The 17,393-nt window shown below is 39.0% G+C and overlaps 1 protein-coding gene across 1 annotated transcript in view; it reads left to right on the forward strand.

The window, feature by feature from the left end:
* The window catches only part of LOC121950195 (homeodomain-interacting protein kinase 3-like), a 39,565-nt gene that overhangs the window by 6,463 nt on the left and 15,709 nt on the right, over positions 1 to 17,393 (forward strand). The window contains 6 exon segments of the mRNA XM_042496120.2: positions 1 to 383; positions 1,160 to 1,351; positions 1,479 to 1,660; positions 12,668 to 12,791; positions 15,824 to 15,943; positions 17,188 to 17,274. The exon segment at positions 1 to 383 is cut by the window's left edge and continues 654 nt beyond it. Of these exon segments, the coding sequence (XP_042352054.2) occupies positions 1 to 383; positions 1,160 to 1,351; positions 1,479 to 1,660; positions 12,668 to 12,791; positions 15,824 to 15,943; positions 17,188 to 17,274 (1,088 nt within the window).

The raw sequence follows: 17,393 nt of genomic DNA on the forward strand, positions 1-17,393 counted from the left end.
TGGCCATGTTGCAAACGAGCACCGGGAACAATGCAGACACTGTCAGAGTAGGGGGTGGTGGGACGCGGCCCTCTCAACACAGCAGAGTTGAGGCCGTGACCGGCATGGGAATCAAGGCGGATGGGACCGAAGTCAGGCCTAATAACAGTGCTGAGGCGGTGGCAGGAGCTACAGTGACCAGAACTGGATCAGGGGATGGTGACTATCAGTTAGTCCAGCACGAGGTTCTGTGCTCCCTGAAGAACAGCTATGAGGTCTTGGAGTTTCTGGGCCGCGGCACCTTTGGTCAGGTGGTGAAGTGCTGGAAGAGGGGAACGAATGAAGTGGTGGCTATCAAAATACTGAAGAACCACCCATCCTATGCACGTCAGGGACAGATTGAGGTGAGGATTTGTGTGCGTTTGTTGTGTGAGTAGACAGGGTTCCTATAGTCATGGAAAACCTGCAAACGTCATGGAATTTCACAATGACATATTCCAGGCCTGGAAAAGTCATTGAATTAATAAAAAAATCATTTAAGTTTTGGAAAAGTCTTGGATGTTTGTCATGAAATTGCTTAAGAAGAAATCTTAAGAAATCTGAAAACCCTCCACTAAATGTCAATGTAAAATTAATTTCACTCGCTGTTGACGTAACATAAAACGCTAATATGCATTAATGTGTGAAAATGTTTTGTTCGCCCTCACATAAATTTCCTCAATTTCACTTTGGGTGTTCTCTCTATCTAAATGTTTGCCAGCTGGCTGAAATAATGTTTAAATTTTATTTGAAGCTAAAATGTTGGAAAAACAGCAGCAAAAAAATGTTTTTTTATTATGTGTCCTTGATAAATTATTGAAATGTTTTGAAATTCTGTCCATGAAAATGTGTGTGAACAAGACAGAGCAAATGTATCATCATTGTGATAGTTAAATGTGTGGATTAACTTAAAAAAATTGCTGGGTTGGTGGCCTTAGTTGCTTGTGAGTGTAATTTTGTTGGGGCGTCCAGAGAGTATATTACATTAGAAAAACAACCTCTTCTGCCATTTCGATTAAAACAGAGTGTTAAGTCTGGCTAGATCTCAAAAACGGTTTTCTTATTGCTTTTGTTTAGCTTTTTGGTTTGTTGGTCTGAACTGAACCTGTTTTATTTCCTCTCTTGTTCCTGAACCCCCCAGGTGGAGATCCTGGCCCGGTTGAGCAGCGAAAATGCAGACGAGCACAATGTGGTGCGTGCTCTGGAGTGCTTTCAGCACCGCAGCCACACCTGCTTGGTGTTTGAGATGCTGGAGCAAAACCTTTATGACTTCCTCAAACAGAACAAGTTCAGTCCACTGCCACTCAAAATCATCAGGCCCATTCTGCAGCAGGTAAAGTAACGTTCTTTGCAGAACTCATACACACAGATAAAGAACCCATGCTCATTGAGGATAATGTTTTGTTGAGACTTTACATGACCGTATTTGATCTGTCTTTTCTGTATGTAAATCTTCGCAGGTGGGAACAGCCTTGAAGAAGCTGAAGTGTCTGGGTTTGATCCACGCGGACCTGAAGCCAGAGAACATCATGCTGGTGGACCCCTCCAGGCAGCCCTACAGAGTCAAGGTCATTGACTTTGGCTCAGCCAGCCATGTCTCTAAGGCTGTCTGCTCCACTTATCTGCAGTCCAGATACTACAGGTGAGGACATTCAGTCAAATCTTTGTATAATCAATCATTCGCCAAGTTCAAAAAACTAGTAGAGCCAAATTTTGTTTTTCTGCTCTCATACACCTTGGACAGGGGAGTCACCCTGCAGTCGGTGATGCTCGACCTGTTCATACTTTTAATACATCTTTTGTTGTATTTCTTCTCTGTTTACCTGTGTTTTTTAAAACACAGATAAACTATTTGCTTTGACTGGGTTAGTTCATTAAGTTTGCAAAATACTAAACAGGGTTGCTGTGGATCCTTAAAAAGTCTTAAAAGGCATTAAATTAATTCATCTAAAAAATTAGACTTTAATTGGCATTAAAATGTCGTAAATCAATCTTTCAAAAGTCTTAAAAATGCTAAGACATAGGAAGAAGGATGTTATGAATCATTTCTTTTCTGACATTGCATTGTGAAATCTCAAAATAATTGCAAATATCTGTTTTTTAGATCATTTTCCAAATTTCAACATCAGGCAGATCAGGATAGAGTAACCAACAACACTCATAAACATTTACCATATCTGATTAAATAAAAAATGAACTTACTTTTTGAAAGACAAACAAAACTGTTGCTTTAGTAACATAATATATTCTTGTTTTTCAAGTTGATTCACTCAAGAAAGTTTCACATTTTTTAAGCATTTGAAGTGGATCATAGAACTTTTGACCAAAAAGTGATGTTTTATGTTGAAATAAACATTTGGCAATAAAAACTCTTAAAAAGTCTTAAATCTAACTCGCCTTAAGCTGTAGGAGCCCTGAGATGATTTAGTGTTTTAGTAATTTAGGATAAGAGATAGGTAACTTTACACCACTGACACAGAAGAAAGGGACGATAGGTGAAAGTGGGATCTGTTTCATTTTTACTTCTTGTCAGGTTTGTTAGGAGAAAAAACAAACAGACAAAAAAAAGGCCTCAGGAAAGAAAAAGCTGCACAACAACAAAGAAAGTCAGCATGTACAAAATTTTCTGAAATTATGTTCACGAGGTAGAAAACTTTAAGTACGATCAGATATGTCAGGCAGTGAAATTCCATGTCATCATGATAATGCCAACACAGTTAGCTCACTTATTCCCATAGGTAATAGTTATTTTTGTGTGTGTGTGTGTGTGTGTGTGTGTGTGTGTGTGTGTGTGTGTGTGTGTGTGTGTGTGTGTGTGTTTGTGTGTTTGTTCCCACAGGGCTTACTAAAGTCTTGCCCCAGCTTTTTGTGTTTAGGCCTTCGCTCTTCTTATGTAATGTGCAGTGCTCCGTATTAACCTGCACACTCTCACTGGGAGCTCCACAACATGCACAGCCCACCCCCCTTTCTCTGTTTCTGTCTTTGCCCTCTTCACCTGCAATCTATCTTTTCGCTCTGCTCCCCCACTCTTTCCTGCACATATTCATTTTTTGGACCCCTGCCTGCATGCATGTATGTCTGGTCTATGTTCAGCGTGTCACGCCCTAAAGCCTGCAGCTCTTGCATAACGTTCAGAGGAACTGAGATGCTTATATGGGGAACGGCGTCATGAAATATTTGGCATGTCTCTAATGCTAGGATGAGAGGGAGAATGCGCTTACGAAATGCAAACAGGATTGTGAAGTTTGAGAAACATTGTTGTGCGAAAGAAGTCATTTAGCTGTGAGCTCACATCATGCCACACGAAAACAGATTTGCCTGGTCTTGAGTTTGAAATGAATGCTAAGTTGTCGATGACTCATTATTGATGATTCATTGTGGATTTGTTGGCATGTGGAAGTTGGTAGCAGGTGACATGTTTAATAGCATCCATATTTGTTTCCAAAACAAAGTACTTCCTTTTCATCTGCACAGCAGGCTGGTATTTTCATTCACCTCTTAAATGCAAGTTTCAGCTAGCAGGCCGATGGAGTCGGATAAACTGTTGCAAACTCTTAAAACTTTATGGCGATTGCTGTTGAGCTACTGGGTATTTGTGCAGCTAATGCACCGTACACACCCCTCATTACACTCTATGCAGTCCTGATTTTATTTTCCTGTGATGAGCAAAACATTTTCTCAGTTGTTTCAACTATAATTTCTGCTAGTGGTGTATAAATCAGGACACAAAAAAGTGGACCTCCTTAAGACCAAATACAAATCAAAGAGCCTCAAAGCACCTAAAATGCCAATGTTAACCCTGTGTGCAACTTCTCCATTTTTGCAAGCCACTGTCGAGCCCCCCACCCCTCTTCAAAACGAGGGGGAGAGTGGAGCTATAGCTGTTGCATAACATAAAGGCTTTGCTCTGCAGTTGATCTGGTTAAGTGTGTACGAGTGTGCGTTCATGTGTGCATTTTGTCTTTGAGCAGCATCGGCAACGCTGAGATCATAGTGAAGTTAAAGTGGGCTGGCACTGAAATTTTAGGGAGGTCACCCAGGACACAGAAGGCCAGGGAAGAATGTGGTATGTGAAAACCCACATTTAGATCCAGGAAAAAACATTCAGACATTCCTGTGTGTGTCTGGGTGTGCTTGTATATGCGCTCCTGTCTTTGCAACAGCTGCCGAGGCTTGGTACTTCATGTAGGTTACACAATGTACCCTAACATGCTACACAATAACTAAACTCAGATGTGATTTGAAAAGGTTCTTTGAGGATGGAAAAATGGTTTGTCTAGATTGTTAACTTTACCAGCTGGGGCCACAAAGCTCAGTTGAGCTGAGATCTTGAGTAGTGTTACATCTGGGCGTGTTTTGCTGTTGCCACCAGCAGTGTACAAAGCAAAAAGTAATCCAAAAACAAAAAAGAAGATGGAAACTGTTGCAAAGCATCTGTTTTTGTGCCTTTTGCCAAATAATAGAGGGCAGCAGGGTTGAAAGCTTGTTCAAAGAGTGCAGACACAGTAAGTTTTTGGTTTATAATGGTACACCAGCACTTCCATTCTTCTGACTTCTCTCTTTATTTGCCTCCCATCCTACCTCCCTTTCACCATGTGTTTGTTTGTGCGTGTGTGGGAGTTAGTTTATCTATGATGGCAGCTAGTAGTATATACGCATTTGTAGCTTACTTTGTGCATCATGCGTTGGGAGGCCTGGTTAGGTAAATATCTGTATTCACAAGGAAACGTCAGCATGCTGCTCTGCACCGCACTGTTTTTCCTATCTATATGATTATGTAAGTTGAGACCCAGAGCTGTGTGTGTATTTGTGTCATTATGTTTGTACATCAGGTTATCAGGAGAGTGGTTTGCAGGACACAGTGTCTCCACATCTCCAGTGCTCATATTGCATAATGGCTGTACTGTATTGTTACCACGGTGAAGCTGTTAAGAAATGCTGGCCTCACCACAGTGGGTAGGAGGAGGTTTTTTACAGCTCTGGGGTTTTCCCTGGATTTTCCAGAACCATAGGTAGTAGCATTGCCAGCAGTGTGGCTTTGATGCAAAAGTCAGTTTTTAAAGACACAAAGAGCACCCTAAGGGGCAGTAAAATTGAGGCCGTCTTCACACTGTGAGTAAAGGCACAATTTGAGATCAAAATAATAAATATAGGGGTATATCCAGCACTCCACATGAATGGTAGCTGAAGTTGTATTAATGCACAGACAAACACTAGACAACAACAAGATTTCAAGCTGCTAATTTTCTCTTGGGATGGTAAACTTTCTTTCCCAGCATGGGTTTCACATGGAATAAAACCATCCTGTACATTTTTATTATTTTTGTTTCTTTTTACTTATTTTAACTTCCATAATTTATGTTTTATCTGTTTTATTTCCTTTTATTTGTGTTTTTTACTGCTTTTATTGTTTCTGTTGTTGTTGTTATTGGTCTGCTTCTTTGTATAATTTTACATTAACATTAAGCATCTTGTATTATTTGTCCTCTGCTTTTATTTTCATCCTATATCTACCCAAGTTTTGTCTCTCTTGTGTTCAACAGGACTGTTTGGCTTTCTGTTGTTGTATTGCTGTCTATGTATCCCATTTCTGTTTTGCCTTGTTTGTCAAAGCACTTTGTAAACATGCTTTAAAGTTTCGAACTGCCTGATGCTCAAAAAATGAGCATATTCAGTCTTTTTAACCATTAGGAGATAAAAGGGGTGTCAGAACTTTTTTGAATGGGGGCCAGATTAGATAATGTGGAAAGCAGCTGCTTTGCACATAATTAAAAAAAAAAAAAGAAGAAGAAAAAAACGAAAAATCACATATGAATGAAAAAATGCAACTGACATATCTTGAAGTGAAAAAAGTATTCAACTTTCCACTGCTCCTAAAAGTGGCGGCCCTCGCTGTCAACTCATTGGTTTTTTGCTGTGGCCATGTCTGCTACCTTGCAGGACATATCTGGTGTTAGGTGTCCGTTTGTTTTCCTATTTACCGTCTAATGAAAACACGTTAGTTTTGCCTTCTTGGTGCATGTCTACCAACTGTATGATTGTCCTGCCATTGTGAGGTGAATGAAAATAAATTAATGTGATCTTGCTTGATTAACCAATATTGTATTCATCATTATAGTTTATTTTGAAAGATGAGACGAGAGCTGTTAAAAACTTTGGTCATCACTAGCATATAACAAACATTGATGGGACATATGTCATATTGTCATGATTATCAGTACTAATTAAGAGTGCACATGACCCACTCAGATGATTCAGTAGCCTCTGTGTCTGTTAAAGTTTTTAAATAGATGGACTCACGCTTATAAGTAAAACAGCTCATGGTTTCGGTTATTGGCTTGGACCAGGTGGAGTTAAAGGCCGGCGTGCAGCACCAGCAGTGCTGCGTGTCTCAGTTTGACTCCTGCTGGTTTATTCCCATCCACTGTTATTTTATAGCATGTTGCCACTTTAAATTAGCAGCTTGGTTGGTGACTACTCTGGTATATTTTATAGTAGCAATATGTGTTTAATACACTGTACTTCTGCCAAGATGTTAGGCTGGTATTTACTAAAAAGATGGGGTTTGGGCAGCAATATTTATTTTAAGCAAGTTCACACAGAATTTAATTTGGATTGTGGTTTTGTAGGGATGTGGCTTTATTTCTGACTCACTGTTGGTGTCTCTGACTCAGGTTGTAGCATGTCCAGTAGTTGTGTTGCTTGCATTTGAAGTGTCCTCAAGTAAAGCATTTATATAAGTTATCTGGTTTTGTGATGTCATAAATTGTGTTATTTTAGCCACCTTATTCCTGGAGGTGCTACTGTTGAAATGATGAGCTATGAGCTAGCGGAAGAAGCAGTAACTAAGTTAGTTAGTCCCAAAGACGGTCTGTGGTTAGTCCCAGTGGCTAGTCATGGCAGCTAACTACCAATAGTGGTTCAGTTCAGAAAGTTCAGTTAAGCAAATACTGCTTTAGTTTTAAACAAATGTTAAACTAATGTTATATTAGCATTTCCTTAAATGAGCTTGTGGAGCTCTGGCACATGTTTTGCTTTCCACGTCTGTAACGTTACTAACAACCAGAGTAAGCTGAACTGCGGCTTCAACAACAGTTTTGAAGATGCAGCCTGACCAAACAGGGATGGTACCTGTAACCGTTAGTACAGTTTCCATCGCCGCCTTACAGAGAGGAAAAGGTTTCCACCCGGCCTGTATGATACAAGATCATACTGTATCAAAAAATAATATGCGCTCTGCCTTATTAAATCAATACAGGATGAGATTTGCCCTGTTTTTTTGTGCATACCCTTCTCTTAAGCATAGACTACATTTTTACCATGCTTGGGATGATATAGTAATAATAAAACCAAAGGAGTTCTGAGGGCGATTAACTATTAAATCAGAATTTGTGGACGATATTGACACTGAGAATGATAGCTCTGTCACTTTGCGTCAGTATCCCTGTCTTTCCTCGTCTGACTGAAGTCTCAGGCGATATTAAAAAACTGCCAGTAATGAAATAAAGTCAGCAGCATACCTTGAACTGTTCAGTTGTCCAGGCTAAAAATGGAGCTAAGAATAATATGAAGTATGTCAAATGTGTACAAAAAATGTCAGTGTCTTTTTGAGTTAGAAGAAATCATAAATTATCTTTTAGGAGTAGATGTTCACTGTGAGCTAGCTCAGGCTCTGTTAAATTTATAAATATTTTGATATAGCTTATGCACTTTGTTTGAAAGGAAGACAGCCAATGCTTTGAAATAACTGTCAGAGATATGATCACATTATACAGTCTGAGGTGTTAGCAAGTGGTGTGTTTCACATGGTTTATTTCCAAAACTCTTTATGAAAGATGATTAGTGTACCAATTTCCTTTATGATGAAACATCAGTTTCGTATTTATCTTGTCTTTGGCCCTGAATGGATGTGGTTAGTCCAAAACAAGTCAAACAGAATGGTAATTGTAATTTATTTCGGTCCTTGTTAACATTTTCCATTATGAATGTACATAATAACATCAAGGCATTAAGCCAAAAGGATTATTAAATGTATAAATAAATAAATATATGGAAAATTTGTAGGTTGAAGTTTATTATACCTACCCTTTTACTTAGAATATTAAACTTATGCTGTATTTATTTACTACTTAGTTTTATTTAAAAAAAAAACAAAAAAGAATAAAACAACAACAGAAGTATAAAAATGAGAAGCAACAACAAGATTCTGAAACATTTTATACAAAATAATAATCATACTTCAGTTCTTCTGTTCACTACCATTTTATTATACATTTATTTGTAATTTGCAGAGTTAACTACACAGTTTTGTTTTCACAGCCATTCCACAGAGTAGCCCCTTTGGTAGATACACATCTGCTTAATCTAGATTGCAGTGCTGTCATGGTAACTGCATTCACCTATAGCAAACAGGTGCATCCTTTTAGCTAAGATCTTGCTTCGTCATAGAGGTAAAATGTTTTACTTAAATGGACACCAGCGTAAACGTTATTTTACGCGCTGAACTCTATAGGTAAAAGTCTCTGGCTGAAGCTTTTCAATGCTTGTCATGCTCTAATGTGTTGTTGCCATGGTAGCATGACACAGCAGGGCCTGGTGAAGTGACGCTTCTGTCCTGCGGAGGCTGGTGACGTAAAACCACCTCCCACAATGAAAATGGAGCACTGGGCTATGTGAATAATTCAGCGGAGCAGATCGGGTGGAAGGAAAGATGGCTATCATCTTAGCATGCTGACAGATTTGGGCAGGTTGTGTTAGGCTTCCTTCATCTAGGTGTGATTTCTTTGTCACGTGTTGTTTTACACGAGCACTGTCGCTTTGTAAGAGTAGATTTTATACACATTTGTTCAACTATTTCATGCAAATGTTTGATGTAAGTTGTTCTTGGGAGGAACAGGAAGGTTGAAGGGCCCTGACACATAGCCCCGGGCTTTCTCTCTTAAAAGCACTCATGTGTTAAGTTGAGTTTTGCGGACTGGCTCACACTGTCAGTTTCACTCCACAGTTTCAAAAGGCTAGAAGACAAGTGGTTTTGACGCAACTGGGGACTTTTTACTTGTGTGGGGAAGTAAAACAGTTAAAAAAAAATACGTAAAGTAGTGTTTGTGGATTAGTGTTGCCTGTCCTTCTTTGTTCTGATGATCAGTAGGGGAGTCATGTATGACGGTGGACCACATACCTGCTACTGAGACTCATATGTAGTGCATCATGAATAATAAATGATCACTCAGTAAGTGGTGTGTTTGTGTAAACATGATGCTGAAGTCGCTGTTCCTTACCTGCAGGCTCTCTTATCAGTTGACGTGATGATAGTTTTACCCTTGCTTAGTTTTTTTTCTTATTCGAAAATGTCAGTGCATTTCTTGTTTTTTTGTTTTGTTTTGTTTTGTTTTTTTTTAAATTGGTGCAAAATTAAATCAATGGTGTTTTCACAGGTACAAAAAAAATCCCAAACGCATACAAGGGCATAAAAAGGAAATAAACTGATGTGAAGAGCTTATCAATGTGAATGAAAATAAATAAATAAACGCAGGAAACCTGCAAACATTTTACAATTACTAAAATTACTAATTACTAAAATTATCATACCTACAGATTAATGTATGGGAAATCTGTTGTGAAATATGGAAGAGGAAATAAAAAAAAGAAAGCAGTAATGATGCTAATAATAAATAAATGAATGTTTGTGTGTATACATATCTCTCTCTCTCTCTCTCTCTCTCTCTATATATATATATATATATATATATATATATATATATATATATACATTTGTGTTAGATGGGGGCCTAATGTCTGTAAAATGTATCCATGTTGTTGTTTTTTTTAAAGCTTTTTGTCTTTCTTTTGAAATGTACACATAGCAGATGAGCCACTGGGGTGTAAAGAGGTCTTTTCTCTCTTTCCAGTTCAGTAAATTTGTATTTTTAACAATCATTGGGGCAACCAGTACAAGTTATTTGTGTTTCAATGGCAGTTCAACAAAAAACATTTCCTGCTTAGTGTGTGTGCATGCATCAAATACCCAAAATAAAACCATAGACCAGTTTATCAAAAGCAAGTGTGACAATGGAGGCTGTCAATTTTTGCTGTCGTCATTTACCAAGAATTGACTTTGTGTGAGCATTTTGAAAATGTAACAGAAAATAATCACATGCCACTTGTGTCTGATATTCTAGTGGCGTCTTTCATACGATCTTTACTCTCAGTCTGTATTGGCCTCACTTGTTTCACATGCGCGTTCACTCCCATGTAACTCAATCTGCTGTCCCGCACGTGTCCCAAGCCTTAGAGGGATGTGTTTCATATGTGAACATTGTGGATCTGCTTTGTCCACAGGTATAAGACCGCTGAGTTCACATGTCACATGTCCTGTAACAGGTCCCATCTCATCATGTCGAACACTCTTAAATTTGTATGTGACTGAAGCGTGTGTATCTCTCTGTGTGGTATCTCAGTGCGCAGCAGGGGTGTGTTGCCGTACGGTCTGCAGTGTTTGTTCTTGTTGTAGCTGCTGCTCTCTAGTGTGAACAGTTAGTTCTGGAACCTGGTCTGGCTGCCAAACACCTGTGGGTGTGTGCATGCGGGGCGTGTTATGTTTGTTATGTGATGAGCTGTTAAAGCTCTGGAAAGCTGGTCAAAACTTATTGTAAAACTTCTTTTTCCTATCTTTGTTTTCATCTGTACCTCAAACATTATGCAACAGCTGAGGCAATGCATGTTAGACCAAAGTGTAGTAAAAACCAGAACCTCCCTATAGCTGTTTCCTCTTCTCATGTCAGCAAAGTAAAATGTTTTGTAATCTGGAGCAATTGACTTATTTGGCTTCGGTTTGTCAGTCTTATCTGACTGCCAGCGTTTTCTTTCACCTATGCTATTATATATATTTTATTTGCTTTTTAAATGCCTGCTGCTTCATATCTTTTATTATTATTACTATTATAATTATTAGTTTCTTTCGATAAACTGTTATGTAAAATGTATTTAAATGCCCTTGATCTTGCTTAAAGCTCCTCTTTATGTCCAATTTTTCTGTGGTCTGACATCTTCGTCCTCAGGCAATTTCACTTCTGTTTATCGTGGCACTTAAAAGTAGAAACGCCACAATCAGTTTCTTGGTGCCCACTTTGCAAGATTGTTCTGTAAATGTTTGAGGCGGTCTCCTCCAAGGCTCTTTTCGGTATTGCATAACTGGGCTTCTTCCTCTTGAAGGAGCAATAGGAAATAGCAAAGTGTAATTTCCTCCTCCGGGCCGAGGAGGCCAGAAAGCAGCGCCGTTAATGTGATGGACTTGACATCTGCAATTGTGTGTTTACACACAAACATACATGCACAAATAAAAACACACATGCTCACAGTCACACACACACATTGAGTGATTGAGTGGCCCCATTTATCACCCTGTAATGCTGTTTCATTATGGTCTTGCGTCCGGTTGTTGCTTGGCAACAGTCATTTTCTCCCGTGGTCGTCACAGCAGTGGTTACTATTTGCAGCACTGTTGCTCAGCTGTGGTGTCCAGGCCTAATAGCCCATTGTTTTCATACACCGCCTTACACTTCTGCTGTGAGATTACTACTCCCATTTGAATTGCATAAGTGGCAAAGTCCATGTGTTGGAGGAGATTTAGTTCTTTGTTGCAGTAACACAGCATGCGCGTCATATGTGTGTAATTTTCAGTTTGTGACCCCTGAATAACCTGTTGTTCGTGAGACTGTAATTTCTTGCATACAGACAGTTCATGCTTTGTGGTATTTGTAAGCTTAACTCAACTGTTTTCTTAATATTAAATGTAATTTAAAAGGTGGAAAAGGGTCATTTAACATGTAAAACCTACCCAAGATAAGAGAAATTTGTTTCATTAAGTTGTCAAAATGATATAGATCAATACAGATTATTAGTAGTTAATGAGGCCAATAACCGATATGCATTTACAATAAAAATGAAAATCCTTCCGTCAGTATTTTGAATTTGGAATAAAATAAACTCCAGTGCAAAACTTTGTTTAAATGCCTTTAGCATATGTTTTATCAAAACTGAGACTTTGAACATCATATACAGCAAGTTCTTGGAATTATTTTTTTTTTGATAAAGTCATGTGAAAATTTGATTAAAAAAATGAATAAATATAAATAGTTTAATATAAAAAGTTCTTCCCATGCTGACAGTTTCTTCGCATTTAAATTAATTAACTTTATCACCTATGATAAAAATAAAGTGCCAAAACAGATAGTTGGCAAAATGCCAAATATCAGCCCGATTATCAGCCACGCCGATAATCTGTCGACCCCTAGTATGTGCTTGTGGATGCATTTTCTTTTCTTTTTAATAGTCTATTTCTTTTTTCTTTTTTTCTGTGGACAGGTGTTGCAAATGAGTGTTTTGCTACAAACACAAAACACAGAGCATCTGGTTCTTGTGCATAAATGTACATTTCTAATGCTGCTGTGATGTCCAAATCAAATAAACTATAACTATAAACATTTTCTGCTCAGCACCTCCAACAGAAGCTGCAGAGGCCCGAGCCCTGCATCTCTCGTGAATCCACTGACGTTTTTTCCTTTAGCCGTGACGCAGTGACTAGTTTTTGATTTTTCATGGTGACAAACTCCCAAAAATAACCTTTTCTGCCTCTCTTTTCTCTCTGTAGGGCTCCAGAGATTATTTTGGGCCTGCCATTTTGCGAGGCCATAGACATGTGGTCACTGGGCTGTGTGATAGCCGAGCTCTTTCTGGGCTGGCCCCTCTACCCCGGAGCGCTGGAGTACGACCAGGTAACATTCTTCACACACACACGTAAGAACTGTGAGCAGCTGTATCACACACACTCCGACGGAGAGGTCAAAGCGAGATAAAGATGTATCCCTCTTTCATCGAGATAGAAACACTAAAGAGGCCAAACTAAACAGATAGAAATGTGATTTTTTGTAGAGATAACAAAATACACATTCATGTATAATTCTGATTTCCCAGTCGAAAAAGCTCAACAGTATGTTCATTATATAGTTAAACTTGTATTTGTTGTTCCCTGATCTCTCTCTCTCTCGCGCTGTATGACTGAAGTCCAACAAATCCTGCATGAAATCCACCTAATACTAATCTGAGCTGAGCGAATCAGGAAATTGTTCTTGGCAATGCGTGATGATCTTCCCACAGGGGTTGTGTGGTCTACACGACACAACAGGGACTTTAGATGCAGTCCCTCAGCGAGGAAGAGGGAGCATGGGAAAAGGCCCACAACACATTCACAGAGCAGCACAGGATTACCCTGTGTTTGACTGTAGACAACTCTGAGTAGACCAGAATTAAGCCCATCGTGTTTTCAGTATATCAGTCTCGAGATTTTTGAAAAAGAGAAACTTGGACACCCTGGTACTGTCGTGTCTTGGCATTTATTTTGTCGGGAGAAAACGATATTTGACCTTTTAGGGACTTCTACAAAGTTCTCCAAAGCTCTAATTTATTTTGGCTTCTTTGCCAAACCAAATGTTTGCAATTGGCTCTTCTTCCACAGTACACACCAGGACCAAACATTCTCGTTCATAAACATTTTTTTAAAAGAATTAACGTCTTGTTTGGTGAGATCCTGTTTAATGCGCATGCATGCATTTGTTTTTGGTAAAGGCGTCACTTGTGGCTCCAGCAGCAGTTAGCAGTTTGGACAATCATCAGTCAGAGATAGTGGCAGATAGAGCCTCGCTGAGCACTGACAGCTCTGTTGTACCACCGGGCCATGCCAGGACACACACTCACGCGTGCACATTGAGCCCCCAAAAGTATGCTGTGCTATGCCAAGGCTCACTGCAGTTCCACTCTACACAGCAAAATGTATTTATAAACATAAGCCTGATGGTAGACATGCACACACACACACACACACACACACACACACACACACACACACACACACACACACACACACACACACACACACACCACGCACACTGTGGTGAGTGTTCAGTGCACCATCAGCAGGTTCGCAGACCAGTACCCTCTGGCCAGTCGGTGTGTTTGTTCTGGGCCGTAGACACATGCACGTGCCCTCATGCACACACACACACACACACATACACACACACACACACACATACACACACATAAACACACACACACACACACTGTAAAGCATGTCACTGTAGGATTTCCATTCGTCATGGAATTTCTGGAGTATCATGGAATTTTTCGAGGGGTAATCAAGACAGGACAGGCGAAAGAAAAGGAAAAGTCGGCACGTATCTGGGAAACTCCTGTGAAATTAACCATATGTCAGTTTCCAAGAGAATATTTTACAACTTGCGATTCAATCAGTGCTGGGAAGTAAATCCTTTATTGAGGATTTTAAATCTTTCTTGAACTGAAAAACAAACAAAATGGCAAAACAAAAGAACAGATTAAATAATCAGCAGGTCGCTGCTGCTTGAAATTTTATGCACGTGTATTCATGCCGAAAAGAATCCTGAAGACTTTTCAGCAATGCTTAATTTCAAATCATGTTTTAAAAAGTCTTGTTGGATTTGTGAAGTTAGCAAAAACAAGTCCATATATAATAAAACCAATTTCATTTTTAGGTTTTGCAGAGAAGAGCATTGAATTTCTGCTCAAAATGTTCTTTCAACTGTGTAAAATGTGAAATAGTTTCACTACATATTTATGTACAGGGAAGGTCAGCTCAAATGGCACTGAAGCACGTTGAAAATGTCCTCATTTTAAAGACTTAATTAAATAATAAATGTTTTCAGTCAGAAGTTTGCCTGCATGTTAAATGTTGAGGATGACCCTGAATATCACCATGTCAAATCTGACCTTATTTTACTGTACACTTTTTGATAAAATTAAAGGGAAGCTAAGATCAGTTTACATTATAAAGTTCATAATTTCATCATATTTGAAATGTCATTAAAAAAATCCCTTAACTCTAAACTAAATTGGAAAGTTGGCAGTCAGACTAGCTGTGGTGCAAGTGCTAAAAAAAAAAAAGTAGGTGCCAATAACAAAACAGAATAACTATTTTGAGCCCTGCATTTTAATTTCTCACACAATGATCAATTGAAGATTGAAGATGATCATACTTGCTTAGGTTAAGCATGAATTTTGTCTCAATTGTCCTGTCTTTTGCTACATTCAGGATTAAGTAAATGTCAGTAACCTTTGACTCCCCTTTCTGTGTGTGTGTGTGTGTGTGTGTGTGTGTGTGTGTGTGTGTGTGTGTGTGTGTGTGTGTGTGTGTGTGTGTGTGTGGGTGTGTGTGTGTGGGTGGTGTCCACAGCCCTGAGCTCGTAAAGTGCTCCATCTATGTCAGTTTGGCAGGCAGTAAAGGTTGAAGTGCAGGGATGTTAAAATGCTGTATTAGATAACAAGCAACTTATAGACCAGCTGTTGGACAAAATCCAAGTTTCAGGGTAGAAGTAAGTATACATGACGGCGATGTTGTGTTCGCCTCATGTTGTTTTAAAAATAGTCTTATATGAGTTTGAACTTCCAGTTTGTGCTTTTAATATCTGGCAGAGTGGCGGTTCATCATGTTCACGTCAGGCCTCATCATACAATACAATAAACACATTTAATTCCTTTATCCCTTAATGATATGAGTCGATCAAAAGTAAAAATTTACCTTTACACTAATAATATGCTAACATAAAGTTAAAACTTGTATATGGTAGGAGTACATCAGCAGTATTTTCAGTAACACAGTAAAATAATAACATTCATTCAAATGGATTATCTCATTTTCAGCCATTTTCCTGTTAATTTCCCTCTCCTTTTCTCTGCCCCTTACTTTCTGTTTCTGTTCTTTCTCTCTCCTCAGATCCGGTACATCTCTCAGACTCAGGGCCTGCCCACCGAGCAGCTGCTCAACAAGGGGACCAAGACCTCTCGTTTCTTCTCCAAAGAGTCCGACTCTCCCTACGCCTCCTGGAGACTAAAGGTACCTGCACACAAATATACACACATAACATAACACATCATCAACAGTCACTAGGCGGGTTTCCATCATAGATTTGTGCAAAACTAATGTGATATTTTTGAACTGTTGATAAAACACAATTGTGAGATGACTGTGTTTCCACTGCGTGATGTTATGCGGCTTCTCTTCTCGTGATAACATCTAAAGAAGCAGGTTTATTTTTGTTGCAGCCACCGCGCCAGCCGTCATTATTTCCAATCGAAGGTGATGTAGGCGTTATGCGAGCGATAATGGGAAAGGCAAGCCCCTTATACATGGGAGCAGCCACGTATGAGGGATTTCTGGGAGGTGATAGTCCACGATTTCACAGAATTGCAGATTCCAGATGATCCACTCAACTTTTGAAGAGTTATGTGATGCATTAACAGCTCTTGTAGCACCTGCTGCATCTTGTCTGAGGGAGCCAGATCCTAACAACAAGTGCAGAGCCATCGCATCATGTGACCTATAAAAGCTAAAAAAAAAGTGTTTCCATTGCAAAATATGGCTTATTGGTATTGCCTGAAATACCATCTCATGCAAGCATAAAACTTTTTTCTATAAATAGGAGATTTTTTTGGAAATTGACATGTTTCCACTCGGTATATTTTAAATGTGCAATTTCTATTAGCTCAGTTTGAGGGTTAATGGACACCCGCCTACTGATTGTTTTGGCAGTGGAGACACATACACATATTAACTCTGAAGGTGATGTTTGAAATTTAAAAAAAGCAGGAGAAATTAATCCGAAATCTAAGTGAACTTCTGTGCAGAGAGGTCAAAACGAAGTGGCAGCACATTACCGAAAGGAAACAGATGCATAAGCTTTTAGAAACAAGACAAAGCCAGCACGCCCTGAGGGAAGCTCGAGGAAATGTGAAACTGTGTTTAGACTACCTGCTGAGCTGACTCTAAATAAATTTTAAATGAATGTGAGCCAAATGTTTATCTGTTCCTGAACTTCTCAGCAAAAACTCAACTGCCTAACACTTTGACCACACAGATTGACATGGAAACTCATAGTTTACATTCATTACCTGTGTTTATTTTATGTAATACTTTCATTCTTTATACATACAAACATGACAAACATGACATATCCTGTGGCATCTTTCAACACACAGACGCAAAAACATGTTTATACAAAAATATTGCAATACTGCACCTGCTTCCTGGAATTTTCTTTTTTCTTTTTTTAAATCTTACCATTTCTGTTCCCCCTCCAGACAACGGAAGAGCATGAGAAAGAGACGGGACTTAAATCCAAAGAGGCCAGGAAGTACATCTTCAGCTGTCTGGATGACATAGCACACGTAAGTCGACTAAAAGACTTTGATCAGATTCAAATCATGCTGAACAAATCCAACATAAGAGGGACAAGAGATTACAATTTCAGGACACACAAATAGCATTTAATGAAACTACATGATCA

This window comes from Plectropomus leopardus, chromosome 7, assembly GCF_026936395.1.
Source record: "Plectropomus leopardus strain MGB_pleo_1.0 chromosome 7, ASM2693639v1, whole genome shotgun sequence".
NCBI lineage: Eukaryota > Metazoa > Chordata > Actinopteri > Perciformes > Serranidae > Plectropomus > Plectropomus leopardus.